Source organism: Oryzias latipes, chromosome 2, assembly GCF_002234675.1.
Source record: "Oryzias latipes chromosome 2, ASM223467v1".
Taxonomy (NCBI): domain Eukaryota; kingdom Metazoa; phylum Chordata; class Actinopteri; order Beloniformes; family Adrianichthyidae; genus Oryzias; species Oryzias latipes.
In genome coordinates, this window is record NC_019860.2 from 21,357,097 (window position 1) to 21,372,886 (window position 15,790).

General features: G+C 44.0%; 1 protein-coding gene across 10 annotated transcripts in view; it reads right to left on the reverse strand.

Moving 5' to 3' along the window:
• Positions 1-12,770: 12,770 nt before the first annotated feature.
• The window catches only part of LOC101172563 (peripheral plasma membrane protein CASK), a 41,448-nt gene continuing 38,428 nt past the window's right edge, over positions 12,771-15,790 (reverse strand). For all 10 annotated transcript variants that reach the window (XM_020708951.2, XM_020708941.2, XM_020708927.2 and 7 more), the window contains 2 exons: positions 14,198-14,281; positions 12,771-13,908 (listed from right to left, as the gene is read on the reverse strand). In XM_020708951.2, the coding sequence (XP_020564610.1) occupies positions 13,732-13,908; positions 14,198-14,281 (261 nt within the window). In that variant the 3' untranslated portion in view covers positions 12,771-13,731. The remainder of the gene's footprint in view (positions 13,909-14,197; positions 14,282-15,790) is intronic.

The following is a 15,790-nucleotide window of genomic DNA, read 5'->3' on the forward strand; positions in this document are numbered from 1 at the left end:
AACTAACAAACTGACTAAGCTATACTGGCATCCCTGCCCTTAGACCCCCCTTCGCGGTAAGGAAAAACTCCCAAAAAAACCGGATTCCGGAAAAAACGAAGAAACCTCAGGGGTGCCCACATGAAGGAGGGATCCTCCCCCAGGACGGACAGGCGATTTACCAGAACTCTTAGAGAAGAATTAACTTATCTAACCCTACAACTACATATATAAAAGTCCAGCAGACGAGCTTCATCCAGCCGTGGTTGTGGGGACAGTCAAAGGCGCGAGTCGAGCCGGAGACAGGAACCACAGCCAGGTGTAGGAGCAGGAGAAGAGACGAGGTACTCGGTCAGGTACAGAGCAGAGACGAGCCAGAGATGAGCCAGAGGCAGGATCGAGCCAGAGATACACTGAGCCAGAGATTTCTGCAAGTCTTTAGCTCATCATTCTTCTCCTCATTGAGGATTCTACACTCTCGCAGTCACCTTTACAGGACGACCCCGTCTAGGACGCGAAGCCACAGCGCTGAACTCTGGCTGTCTGTAGACGGTCTGTTTTACCGTGGACACACGTTTGTGTTATTTTAGTTCCAGCAGACACTGTTTATCAGGTGATGTGATAAAGAGAAATATCAGAACATATTTAAAGACAAATTCATGTAGAAATCTAAGTCATCACAGAGGATTCACATAGTTGTTCTTGCAACTGGATGTATGGATCTTGGCTTGAAATATGATGTAAATAAATGGGTCAAACTGTCTTTGTGTTTTTCAGACAAGTGACCCTTAACCCTTGTGCTGTCTTAGATGACCCCACCCTTCCACTGTGTTCTTCCTACCATGACAAAGGTGGACAAAGGTGGAAATATTTCATGTAATCCATGGACACCAGTGACACGGGACCTTGATGTGAGAACCGGTTTGATTTGCATAAATTCTGCAGCAGGTCTTGTTTTGCAGATCTCTGCTCAGTCTTTGTAGGTTAATTATGAGTTTTTATGTTTTTTTACCAGAGCAATAAACCAACAACAGGTTATTGTGTTGCTTCTCTAAGTCCTAAATGAAAAAAAAAAGAAAAAGACGTTTTCACAACTATAAGGGACACGTGTCCATAGAGGCCTGGAAGCTCTAGGGTCCTGCGCAGTATCTTAGCTGTTCCTAACACTGCGCTTTTCTGGACTGAGAGGTCTGAGGTCTTTCCAGGTATCTGTTGTAGCCACTCCTCCAGCTTGGGGGTTACTGCCCCGAGTGCTCCAATTACCACAGGCACCACTGTCACCTTCACTTTCCATGCTTTCTCCAGTTCTTCTCTTAGTCCCTGGTATTTCTCCAGTTTCTCATGTTCCTTCTTCGCTTGGCACTGCCACATCCACCACAACGGCTTTCCTCTGTTCTTTATCCACCACTACAATGTCTGGTTGGTTCGCCATTCTCATCGTATCAGTCTGGATCTGGAAGTCCCACAGGATCTTTGCCCTCTCATTCTCTACCACCTTCGGAGGTGTTTTCCATTTTGACCGTGGGGTTTCCAGTTCATATTCTGCTCACATGTTCCTGTATATTATTCCAGCCACTTGATTGTGGCGCTCCATGTATGCTTTCCCTGCCAGCATCTTACACCCTGCAGTTATGTGCTGGATTGTTTCAGGCACCTCTTTGCACAGCCTACACCTTGGGTCTTGTCTGGTGTGGTAGATCTACACCTTGGGTCTTGTCTGGTGTGGTAGATCTACACCTTGGGTCTTGTCTGGTGTGGTAGATCTGAGCCTCTATCGCTCTGGTGCTCAGGGCTTGTTCCTGGGCTGCCAGGATGAGTGCTTCAGTGCTGTCCTGTAGGCCAACCCTTTCTAACCATTGGTAGGACTTCTTGATATCAGCCACTTCAGTTATGGTCCGGTGGTACATCCCATGCAGGGGTTTGTCCTCCCATGAGGATCTGTCCTCCAGCACTGTATCCTCTGCATTCACTGAGCACACTGTCAGTTGGGGCCTTGAGCTTGATGTACTCATGCATCTTGGATGTTTCATCCTGAATAGTGGCTTCTACGCTCACTAGTCCTCGGCCTCCTTCCTTGCTGCTAGCATACAGTCTCAGCTTTGAGATGGAACCCTCCATGTACGGTGAGGAGGTTTCATGTCTTACCATCCGTGGTCTGTAACTCTTCCTTTTTGCCTTCTTCTTATTCCTGCAGGGTATCTGATAACTGGCAGTGCATAACAGTGTGTGTAACACTCTGAATTGTGTGCAGCTAGCCCAGAAACAGGAATGCTGTGGGATAAAAGCTTTTAACAAGAACCAGGAAGAGGGAGCGCATTACACCGATCTTAAAATCTCTGCACTGGCTCCCTGTCAGCTTCAGGGTTGATTTTAAGATTCTTTTAATAGTCTACAAGAGTGTTTATGGTCTTGGTCCTTTTTTGGTATCAGATTTGCTTTTAGTTTCTGAGAGCCCTTAGATCCTCAGGTGCGGGCCTGCTGAAGGTCCTTAGGGTCAGGACAAAAAACCACGGCAAGGTCTCATTTAGAAACTATGGGCCTCGTCTGTGGAACAGCCTGCCTGAGGACGTGAGGTCGTTGTCCACTGTCCAGGTTTTTTATTTATTTCAATATTTTATTTTTGTTTTCAAATAGACCAAATCACAGGCAAGCAAAACAAACAGTTCAGGTGCTCTTTAGACCATTACATAACAGAATGAAAAAATACAAGTAAATAAGTTGTCAATATTTATTTACAGGCCGTCCAAATAGGACATAAAGAGAAGAAAGAAAAATGCAGTGTCATACAGAGCTAAATAATTTTAACTTTCTGAAAGCGATTTAGAAATGGTGTCCAGAGTTTATTGTGAACATTGACTGAGGCAGTCCTGACATGGCACATTTTTTCTCACTGTCCAGGTTTTTAAAAGGAAATTAAAGACGCATCTTTTTAATTAGATATCCTATGTGGGATCTGGAATTTTTACTCTTATATTTTATGATATTTTATCAAATATTGATTTAATTTTTATGCACTTTTTATGCATCAACTAATTTGAATTTCCGCCCTGGTTATATGGCAGTTGCATTATGGATGACCGAATTCGTGCTTTATCATTTTTCCAAATAAATGCAAGAAATATTTTTTTTATATTTTTGAAAAGAAATCATCAGGTGGGGGCAATGGCAAATTCTGAAACACGTACAACATTTTGGGGAGAATATTCATTTTTATAACATTAATTCTTCCCATCAAGGACAGAGGTAAGGACATCCACCTATCAACAGACACTGTAGTTTCATTTATCAAAGATTCATAGTTAACCCTAACAACGTCGTTTAGTTTACGTCTGATTTCTATACCTAAATATGTAAAATGATCCACGAGTTTAAATGATAAAGCCCGCGAGTTAGGATTGCTAGCTTGTTTTTCATCAAGTACTAGAATGGTTGATTTTGTATTATTGACTGTATAACCAGAGATCTTGCCAAAGTTTTCTATTAATTTTAAGATAATTGGAATTGTTTTACTCATCTTTGAGATGAATAGGATAACATCATCTGCATACAATGCAATTTTGTGTTCTTCGTGCCCGATTGTTATTCCTGCTATAGCCTTATTTTTCCTTATGGCAATTGCAAAAGGTTCTATTGACAATGTAAAAAGGAGGGGCGACAAAGGGCAACCTTGTCTACATCCTCTCTTTATCGTAATCGGCTGCGAGACGTTTTTGTTTGTCACCACCTCAGCAGTAGCATTTAAGTATAGCAAGCGCACCTATTTTAGGAAGTTTTTTGCCATACCCAAATCGATGTAAAACGTTAAAAAGATAAGGCCAGACAACCTTGTCAAACGCGTTTTCGGGATCCAAAGATAAGAAGGCTTTATCTGTGGTGTTATCTAAACCATGAATAAGATTAAGAACCCTCCTAACGTTATGAAACCCCTGCCGCCCTAAAATGAAGCCGTTTTGATCCCTATGGATTACATAGAGTAAAGTTTCTTGTAACCGTTTGGCCAAAATTTCACAAAGAATTTTTAAATCAGCATTCAAAAGGCTTATTGGTCTCATGTTTTGGCAACAGTTGTTTGGGCGGCCAGGTTTGGGTAGTAGTGTTATAGTGGCTGCTGTCAGTGATTTTGGTAAACTTCCACATTGAAATGCTTCTAAAAACATATCCAAAAGAGGCTTAAATAGTTTAGATTTGAATTTTTTGTAAAAGTCGATTGGAAGTCCATCAGGGCCAGGTGTTTTACCTACCTTCATATCATCAATAGCCTTACTGATATCTTTTTCCTCCAAACTAGCTTCAAGTCTTTCTGTAAATTTGTCTGGAATTTGAGGAATTTCTACAGAATCTAAAAATATATTTTGACTATCACAGTTTTCCCCTGAGTTGTATAATTTCCCATAATATTCTCTGAATTTTTTGTTGATTTCTACAGGATTGCTTATTGTAATACCCTCGCCATTTATGATTGAAGTTATTGCTTTTTTAGTTTCTAATTGTTTAATTTGCCATGCCAATAAAGACCCCACTCTCTCTCCTTGTTCATAGAAGTTCTGATTAAGCCTGATAATGTCAGAAATTGCTCTATCTGCTGACATTATGTCATATTCTGCTTTAAGTGTCAACCATTCTTTTTCAGCATTAGCAGTATTATTTTTGATCACCTGGTACTGAAGGGTTTTTATTTTAGTCTCGAGTAATAATCTCTCTTTATGATAATCTCTAGTTTTGGATGAGGTGTAACTAATTATATATCCTCTCACTACAGCCTTAAACGCCTCCCATTTTATTGCTGCAGTTGTTTCATTTGTATTAACCTTGAAGTAGTCATCTATTACCTTTCCAATGTATTTAAGAAAATTATTGTCCAACAGCCATTTTTGATTTAGACTCCATTTGGGTGGATCTCTGACAAGGGCATCCTCTGTGTAAATGATGCCACACGGTCCATGATCTGACAGCAGTATACTATCATAGAAGCAATCCTCAATTTTGGATATTAATAAGGCAGATTTTAAAAAAGAATCAATGTGAGAGAAGGTTCGGTGTGTTCCTGAATAGCATGAGTAGGTAATGTCATTGGGTTTTAAATGTCTCCAGATGTCTATTAAATTTAATTCACTCATAAAATGTTTGATCGTTGTCCTGCTTTTATTATGGGTATTGTCACATCCAGTAGATCGGTCCTTAGTTGAGTCTAATGTACAATTCCAGTCTCCTGCATAGAGACCTGGGAGGGTGGAAAGAATAAGAAATAAATTGACAAAGAAATTATCGTCATCGACATTCGGCCCATATAGATTCACTTGATTCAATCTGGTTTCAAGTGGTGAGCCTTGGAGAATCTTCCTAATTTGTCTTCAATTACCTTTGACACTTTACCATTGGGAGTTGGGTCATCTAGACCCACTAGACCAGGGGTCTAGTGGGCCTAACCTAGCTGATTAGGTTCCTCTTATTATTCACTAATATGAAAATCCAAAAAAATAAATAAAAGCATTTAACAGAGCCCAGTATAGGTGGCATACATGGGCTTAAAAAAGGCTGTATTTTTACTATGCAGTCTAACCAAACTAGCTAAATTTTTCTCTTTCAATGCTACTTATGAACTCCTGCACTTGTGATACATTATCAAATGTGCGTCGTCCTGCTTCTTCTGTATGTGCACCTCAGTTGCCAGATCGTTGTAAAGTCGAACGTTGATATTTATGTATCGGATGTCCCCCTTCTTTCTTGCAGCATTCATTACAGCGACTTTCTGGTGTAGTTCAGAAACCTCATAATCAGAGGTCTTGGTGGATCTCCTGTAGCGCTTCTGGGTCCGAGACGGTGCGCTCTCTCCAGCACCAGAGGCGAGCGCAGAGGTCCCATGTCCAGTGCGTCTGCTAGCCAGCTCTCCAGAAATGAACACGGGTCGGGACCCTCCGCTCCCTCCGGCAGTCCCACCACCCGAACATTGTTTGGGCGCGATCTGGTTTCCATATCAACCAATTTATCCTCCAAGGCTTTGTTTCTTTTTTCTAACTCCTCAACTTTGCCTTTGAGCACACAGCACTCATCCTCCACCGCGGAGACGCGCTCCTCAGCTTCTCCGATCCTGCTGGCGCAGTCAGCTAGCTGCTTTGTTGTTTCTTCCGCCGCTTTCAGAATATCGTTCAGCTTGTCCTTAAACTCATTCTTTAGGTCCCCCACCGCCTTCAGGATTTCCTCCTTAACAAGTTTAAGTTCACTGGCCGCTACGGCCGGAGTACGGGGCACAGAGCTAGCTTCTTTAGCATTAGCATTGGAGGAATCCACCGGACCAGCTGTTTCTTTGCTGGTTTTTGGCTCTGGAGATCTTCCGAAGTCAGACAACTTTGACTGTGTAGCTGTTTTCCCCTTTTCTTTGGCCGTCTTGGCACGAGTTGGCATTTTCATTCAATTAAAATGAGTTTCCCGTGCACACTTTCCCCAAATTGGTTAATTAGAACAGGATTTTGGCAAAAAAAATATCGGAGCAGGCTCGCGCACGTCTCTCTAGTTTGCGGCCATCTTGGGAAGTCGTCTGCAGACATTTACTTGCCACGTGAGGACTTGTCGTCAAAGTTACGCTCGACAAAGGGGAGTGATTGAATGCTCCTAACTGGTGAGTGTAGAAATGGCGTTTTGAAGCTGTGAAGATACCTTATTATGTAACCCTAATCTTAGATGACCCCACCCTTCCATTGACGTGTTCTCCCTACCATGACAAAGGTGGATAAAGGTGGAAAGATTTCATGTCATCCATGGACACCAGTGAAGATCACAAATCATTGAAGAAAAAAAGTTGTAACGCACTGTCTAGTGCAGGGGTCGGGAACCTATGGCTCGCGAGCCATATATGGCTCTTTTGATGGTCACATGTGGCTCGCAGACAAATCTTTAATTATACTTTTTTTTTTTCATTAGACCAGTCCTTCTCGGGCGCGATGCCATGCCAGATGTCAGTTTACTATTATCTATTATTTCACAGAGTTTGTACCAGCCGGAAACCTGTGAATTGCCGTGCCTTCTTTGAGAAAGAGCGCGCAGTTGCGGAGACGGGAGGTGTGAGGAAGAAAGCAGAGGATGGGGGATGGGGGTGGGGGGTTTTTGGGGACAGGCAACAAGGTGAATCGCGCAGGGATTGTAAAAACGTAAAACCCGCTGCCCGTCACTCACTGCAGCGTGTGAGTGTGTGTTTGGCTCCAGGTCTGCATGTGATCAGTCTGTCACAACTACAGAACATTCAGACCAACCTAAGATCACGTTTAAAGTCTCAACGCCTGCATGAAGCAGAAACTCCTCGTATCAACCAGACTAGACAATCAGCAAAACTACTACGATAAATACTCATTTATTAGCAACAGCATTACACATCCACAGACTTATCTTACTTTAAAAATGTTGAAATTACATCAAATGCACACATTCATTTATATGTATATTTAGTTTTAAACAAATAGTTGCGGACTGACTTGGACTGGGTGGCTGTTGGGTCGCGTTAAAAGTTCTGGATTTCATTAAACGCATCAAGCAGAGATCTGATTGGCCCTCAGTTCTGTCGCTCAGCCTGTTGTTAGGTAATTTGGACCAATGGGGTTCAGCTATGGGCCGAATAAGGGAAATGGGCTGGAGCGGGAGCAGGGGAATATGAAGTCGGGAGAAGCGCTCTCGTCTCAGCGGGAGAGATTCAGGAGTTGCTGAATTAATTGTACGGCGTTTGTTGCGGTCTGCAATAACGATAATAAAATAAGAACAAAGAACCTTAAATGAGGTTAAGTCTCCGTGCCTCAGTGTGGGAAAGGGACACCACATTATTGTATGTCTCTTTCGAAATTACATTTAAAAATATGTGGCGTTTATGGCTCTCTCGGCCAAAAAGGTCCCCGACCCCTGGTTTAGTGGGTCTAGATGACCCAACTCCCAATGTTAAAGTGCCTAGGATGGCACAAGGGTTACACTGAGAGCAGTTTTTGGGCGGTAGTTGTGAGAGTGCAATCTGTCCTTTGTTTCTCTAGAGATCATAGAAATTTCAGCTCGTCTCCAACAGGGGAGTTCAGTGTTGTTCTCTGTCACCCAAATTGAAATGTTTGTGTAATGTAGGTATTAGGAGATCCCTGTGGACCAATAGCATCTTAGCTGTGGATAATAGATGAATTGTAGGAAGAATTTGTTTACTTGTTGTATGAAGTTTGAACAAAGCTCCTCTGTCACAGTCGTCAGCTGGAATGGAGGCAGGAAGGCGTTGATATTTGGGTCACGGACTAAGTGCGGTAGAAAAGATGGAAAGGGTTGTGTTATGGTAGGAGTAGCATGTGGGGCTAATGAGAAAGAAGCGAGAGGGATCGGTCCCCTCTGGCCTCATAGTCTAGGTTTGTGAATGTTTTCTGTGGAGTTCAAGTTATCTATGTGTGATGTTGAAATAAGGTTGAAATAAGTTCATTACTCTGATGCACACGGAGCAAGATTGCCACACGTGTACATCCTCATGAAGTGTGGGAAGATGAAACACACACACGTAGGACAGCAAGTCAGTGAAATGTGTTACATGTTTGCTGTGAGACAGGTGTGTGGTAGGACAGGTCAGGCAGGGGTCCCTGGACTGGTTTGCAGTTCAACCCAAAAGGCAACTTGTTTGTTGGATGTGGAGAAGGCCCGCTGAGAAGAACATTGTCCAAAAACATACTCAGTTTGCTTCTTACACACTAATGAACGCTAATCGGGTTATAAAACGTCAGAAGGTGAAGCTGAATGTGCAGGTGATGTAGGTCAGGGCCTCTTAAAGGCTCAGAGATTGTGTTTGTAGGTGGAGTCTTGCCTTTTGTTTGCTGTGCAACTACCTGACCCTCTGCTGAATCCTGTCCAGCTAAGATGCTTAAAAAGGTTTGACGCCATTTCGGGCGATGTAACAATCTTCACTGAAACCTCAACCATACGGGCTGGCGCTTCCACAGATGCGTACTAAATTGTGCAGGGATAGTTGCATTTGACCTTCAGGGTTGCTTAATGGGACGGGCGGGTCATTGAAAGTGTTGCGGCTCTCTTCGCAGGGTGTTTGTTTGTAGGGGGACAGCGGCGTTCCAAAAGGTTGTCGTCGGCCGTGAAAAGCTCTGTCGGCCAAAGTAGTTTGTAAATTGGCGGAATGTCACAATTACAGTACGAGGGGTAGCAGAATGTGTTGGCGGTGGACCTGAGCGATAGGCCCGTTTGATTCCCAAGTGCCGTTCATCTCGAGCCAGCTGTGGCCCGTGACACTGTAGCTGCCGCACAGACTTACTGCAGATGCGGACATTAGCATTCCTGGCGGGGCTCTAGAAATCCACGAGTTGTGGTTACTGTATGAAGTGTGTCACGTTGTCCTCCAACTCCTGAGTCCTGTACTGTGTTTGTGCCCACCATGGACACGTGTGGGTGATGTTTGGATGAAGGACATGGTTTTCTTGGGGAAGGTCCCTCAGTTGTTGAACTACCAGCGCTGCTGTCACGGTGCGGTACAAATCCAAACTGTGTCCAACCAGGTGAAATGATAAAAGCTGTCACAGATGGAACCTGTGGTGTAGTGTAACCAAAATGTGAGCATACGTGGCCTCACCTTCAAATCTTGAGTATATGGCGTATCAGTTATCCTATAGTCTGCTTAGCAGAAGACTTGGTGGAAATGGTGATGTTTTCACCCCATGCTTCCCAGTGGGTTTATGTGTACTCCCAAAGACAGTGAAAGAAGTGGATTTGTCACATGCATGTCACGTAAGGCTTTAGAACAGGGGTGGACGAATAACGTTGCATTAGAGTGCGGCCGGTGGTCGATAAATCCATCTTAGAAAAAGTAGTCATAGAATGGAGCAAAGCTGAAGCTGGGGCTTAACAGTGAGGGGCATGCCAATAATAAGAATTTCTTGAGGGTAACGCCAAGGGCTTTAGGAGATAAATCAAGATTTTTGTATTCACATGCAAATAGGAGAAAGCCAGTTGTTGATGTACGGAGTGAGTAAAGATGGAAAGTAGTTGTGTATGTAATGAATTGAGTAAGATGGCAGGGGATGTTGTTGTTGTTATGCAGTACGTAAGAGCTATGTCACGATTGTGAGATGGTACACGTTGCAGGTGTGTATGAATCTGGTTTTGTGTCAGTGTTTATATGTGTTACATAGAAGAAGAAGAAATGTTTAGCCAATTTCATAATCTAAGTAATATGTGTAAAAGAACTGCAATAATGTTTGTGTGACTGGGAGGGAGGGAGATGGACAGATGAAAGACAGTTTGATTATGTAGAAAAGGAAAGTGGGTTCTAAATGAGTATGTCTTAGTTAGAATGAGTGAGTATGTATGCAAGTGTGGGGTAAAAGATGGGTGATCAGAGTGAATGGATGTGCTCCATGACAAGTAGTGGAAGTTGTGTGTTGGAAGCCTGTTAAATGTTTTGTTGGGAAGTATTGGGTATGTGATGTAGGTGTCAGTTAGCGTGGGTCCAATGATGTGCTCCTAGCCGAGTCTGTGGAAGTGAATTACAGATTGGCAGTGTTATTTTTTTAGCGTTAGAAATGTTGATATGAATGTGTGAAATAAAAGAAATTGGCAGAGTGGTCATACTGCAAGTGAACAACAGAACATGTAATAGGAATTGTGTGTCTAAAATGTTTGCATGAGGTAGCATCACAGTAGAGTTTGTCTAGAGCAGGGGTCGGGAACCTTTTTGGCCAAGAGAGCCAATATATATACATATTAGAAATGTAATTTGAAAGAGCCAAATAATATAGAAGTGTTCCTTTCCCACACTGAGGCACAGAGACGTCACCTCTTTTAAGGTTCTTTATTCTGGTCACTGCAGGCCCTTATTCGGCCCATAGCTGAACCCCATTGGTCCAAACTCCCCAATGACAGGCTAAGTGACAGAACTGAGAGCCAATCAGATCTCTGCATGATGCGTTCAATGAACTCCAGAATTTAGGACGTGACCCAATAACAGCCACTCAGTCTGCAATAATGTTTAACACTAAATATACAAGTGAATGTGTGCATTTTATGTAATTTCAACACTTTTAAAGGACAATAAGTCTGTGGCTTCTTTTTTAATAACATTGCTATGCCGTTGCTAATAAATGATGAGTATTTCTTACCATCATTACGACTTCTGGTGCTGCGGGGTGGTTTTGCTATTGGTCTAGTCTGGTTGACACATGGTGAGTTTCTGCTTCATGCAGGTGTTGAGACTTTAAACGTGAACGTAGGTTGGTCTGAATGTTCTGTAGATGTGAGAAAGAGGCTCACATGCAGATGCGGAGCCAAACACATACTCACGCTGCAGTGAGTGACGGGCAGCGTGTATAAAGTCTTGACAATCCCTGCGCGATTCACCTTGCTGCCTGTGCCCACAATCCCCCACCCCCCCTTTCTTCCTCACACATCCCGTCCCCGCAACTGAACTCAGGGCTCCAGACTGCGACCAAGTGGTCGCATTTTGCGACCAAAATTTGAGAGTGTGCGACTGAATTTTACATCCAGTTGCACATGTGCTACCAGTAAATTTGCCTCCCCCCCCCCCCCCCTCCGTATTTTTTATACATTAAACGTGGAAGGGGAACATCAACGAAATGATCAATGAGACGTGAGCGCACACGCACGCAAACACACACACACTCGCACAGATACTCATGAGACGCAAGCACACACTCGGGGGAGGGGCCTAGAGATAATCGAGCACGCGTAAACATCTGTGGGAATATCATCACAACCTGATATGTGCGTGCGTCTGAGCTATGAGCAAGAGAACTATTGATTCGTTCTTCCGACCTGCGGCTAGTTTACACGTTTTCATTGTCGTGCACGGAGCTGACAAAGCACCAATCACAGTGGGGTAAATGACTCTTGGGGGCTCAAACACGCTTATTGTGCATCTTGGCTGCACTTATTTGGTGTCGCCAACATAAATTTCAATAAGTTTTGGAGCTTTTCTCTTACTAAGCACTTTTTTTTTCATTCTGAATGTATGGTATTTTTTTTACTATTTGTACTGTCATGACAGTGATGGTGCTGTCAGTTTACCTTGTTGCATCACTGTATTATTAGTAATACAGTGGAAATTAGTAGATTTGGTTAGCATGTTGATTTACGGTATGCGCCGCTAAATTTTCTGGTTGTGCCCCTAAAAATTTCATTTAGGGGCCACAGTGCTCCTAGTGAAAAAAGTTAATCTGGAGCCCTGGAACTGCGTGCTCTTTGTCAGAGACGGGATGGCGGTTTGCAGGTTTCAGGCTGTTATAAACTCTGTGAAATAATAGATAATAGTAAATTGATGGTGGTGCAGATTTATTTTCTCCAAGCACTGCTACTGCTGTGCGCACACCCTGGCATTGCATCACAGCTGGGAAGGACTGGCCTAATAAAACAAAAAGGTATCTTTAACCCTTGTGCTATCCTAGGCACTTTAACGTTGGGAGTTGGGTCATCTAGACCCACTAGACATCATTCATTTCTTCAATGATTTGTGATCTTCACTGGTGTCCATGGATTACATGAAATCTTTCCACCTTTATCCACCTTTGTCATGGTAGGGAGAACACGTCAATGGAAGGGGTGGGTCATCTAAGATAGCACAAGGGTTAAAGATTTGTCTGCGAGTCACATGTGACCGTCAAAAGAGCTATATATGGCGAGCCATAGGTTCCTGACCCCTGGTCTACAGAATGGTGTCCAAGTGTGGCGTTTACGTGTTGTAGAAATGTTCAGCAGCAGGTGGGTGTTTTCCTGCTAGTAGTTTTTAGAGAAATGTTACTTGGCAAGGAGTCGCAGGAAAGCACAGATTCATGTCAAATGAAATATATTTCTTTAAAAATGAAATAACAAAAAGCAAACATTTCATACGGCAGAGGTCATTTACACAGGACACGAAGAAAATACAATGGACTCTGGAGGCGGTCTGACAGACTGCGTCACAGTTTGATCCCCGTGGGTTTGTGGGGCTAAGAGAACCGTTGGTCCACAGGAGGGTAAAGAATGAGTAGGTGATGTGACGTAGGAGCTTCTTTTAGAGGGTTAATATACACACACTGGCTCTTTATTGGTTCACTGGTGATGTAGGTACGCACCATAGAACATTTACACACACACACACACACACTTAACGGTGAGTCGCGGTCTCCCGAACAAACACTCTGTAGAATGGGAGGAACGAGGGTTGACGGTTCAGATGGGTCGCACGTGTCTGCCTCCACGAAGACCGGCTGGACGCCGAAGCGTGGGCGGTCCGTGATATGGGGGTGTGCATAGGTGTTGAGGACTTCCCCCTCTGGGCTCTCATAAGGCAGTGTTTGAGTCTGTCTGTGCTTTCAATGCTCGTCTTCCAAAGTCGGAGAGGAGGAGACGAGGGCAAAAGACCACACGTCTCTGTTCAGGTTTGTGCAAACTTTGATGTAAACAGACCTTTCAGGGTAGTGGGGTATATGGTGTTCAGAAACTGCCCAGTCTACTGTGCTTGAGGAGCTCAGACTTTGAACGTGTAGCCACTGTAGCAGTTTCTCATGTGCTTGAATGTTCAGTCTGCGGAGGGGACAGCAGCTATTGCCTTTTTTCTTATGTGTCCCGTCAGATTGAGTGTATGGAGCATGATTAGTAGTTGTTCATTTTTCTTTCAACAGGACACAACTGGATGATTGATAGTCAGTATGTACAGATGTTTATGTATATATGTACAAAGAAACAGAAGGAGATGAGGTCAAGTTTCTTTTTCCTGTACAGATGCACGATGGGGCACTCCTATTCCTGTCAGTAAACCCAGGAGACGGGGACCCACTGGGGGGCCGTGGAGACCAGGTCTACGGCCTCTTCCAGCAGGCGGATGGTGTCGTCGATTTCGTTGTTGATGACGGTCTGGTCGAAGTAGTGGGCGTAGGTCCGCTGTAGCGTTTCGGACTCTAGTTGGAGCCGTTGCAGAGAGTCGTCCTGGAACAAGGGCACACAGGCTGATGTGTATCATAGAATAGATTCAAAGTGGCTGGGATCTGTGCAGACTGCGGATGTTGTACGGCTACAACAGGTCATGGGTTTGTACTCACAGCAAGCTTCCTGCACCATTTAGGCATCTGTGGTGCACATGTGCATGGCAGAGGGAATACAGACATGCTTGAATGACATGTGGGCAGCAGTTGCATGCAGGGCAATGGATGGGAGGACGGACGTGTATTCTAGATGATGGATTGGTGATGTGTGACACCTGTAGAGTGCGGCTTACCTCCGTCAGGCCTGGGGTTAGGGTAGGTGCTGCGATGTAGACGACGTATGGTGCGAACTCTGCTGTCCTCAGGATCTTGAGTGCCTGCAGAGTGGAATGGGACAGGGGTGTCCTTGTGGGTGGACTTGCCCAGGTAGACTTGCGGCGCCCCATCTTTGCCCCCGACCATCCCAGGTAGACTTGCGGCGCCCCATCTTTGCCCCCGACCATCCCAGGTAGACTTGCGGCGCCCCATCTTTGCCCCCGACCATCTTCGCACACCGGCCGACGCTTCCGCCGACGCTCCACCACCTGCGGCCGCCTATCAGCCGACGCCTGCCCCGCCCAAACACACCCTCCCACCAATGGCATGCCTCCAGTCCAGGTGGCCCACATCAACTCGTCAAACCCCAACAACAGTCCCATCAGACGCAGTGAAAGCCATCAACAGGACAGAACGGGAATATCCATTTAAATTACTATGAACAGTCGGACATGGGCCAAATTACAACTCCCAAAGCCAGCTCATGCATATTCCTCCTGTAGCCTCCATCATCACAAATTAGGCAGAGCCACACAACAAGGCCATCCAATTAGTCCTCTCTCCTAATTTGCTTCAGCTATAGAACCATCATCCTTCAATCATCAACGTCCATGAAAGGCATCCACAGGGGAGGGGAAGAGCTAAGAGTGTCGTCATACACAGATAACCTTGTAGTGTATATTTCTGACCCCGTCCCAACTGTTCCCCACATCACTGATGTCCTACAGAAGTTCCAGGCTATATCTGGATATAAGTTAAACTCCAGCAAAAGTCAGCACTGTCCTCCCAACAACTTGGCCCTTGTATTACAAGACACTGCCTTGCTGTTTCAGATGTCCACAGACAGAAAGTTTTCAGGACTTGAGTGCAAGTCCAAACAGATGTCTAAATTGTCCAGCCAATTGAAACGACATATTCTGAGCATGCTCTGCTCTGGTGAATTATTGGGCTACAATCTTTAAAACATGATCAGATGCACTCCACATCACTCTCCAGCCTAGTGTAGAGGAAACCATAGTTGGTGTTTCACACCAAAACCCACACACATTGAGACAAATACACAATGACATTCTTGCATTTGCTACTCTAATAGCAAGGCACCGTATATCATTGCACTGGAAATCTAAGGACCCACCAAGGGTGTCCCAGTGGTTGACGGATCTCATGCAACTATTACAACTTCAAAAAACAATTATTCAGTTAGGGGATTGAGGGACAAATATTTCTCAGTCTGGGGTCCAGTTTTAGATCACTTTGGCAAACTCAGATTCCTACCGGAGACCTCCTCACATTTTACCATCACATCTCAGTAGTTTAGTTTCAAATATTTCAACTATTCTTAATTATTATTAGGATTGTTAGTAAAAATATTATTATTTGACTTTTCTTTACATATGATTATCACATCAGCTATAAATGTTACTATTATTGTATGTTACCACTTGACTAATCTATTTGGCCATCAAGTTGATCACATGCTTTTCTTATATTGGACAATTACAAACATTAAACTATATCTTTGTTTCTCTGTATTTCATGTACGTAACAATTCTCTTTTTGTTTACAATAAC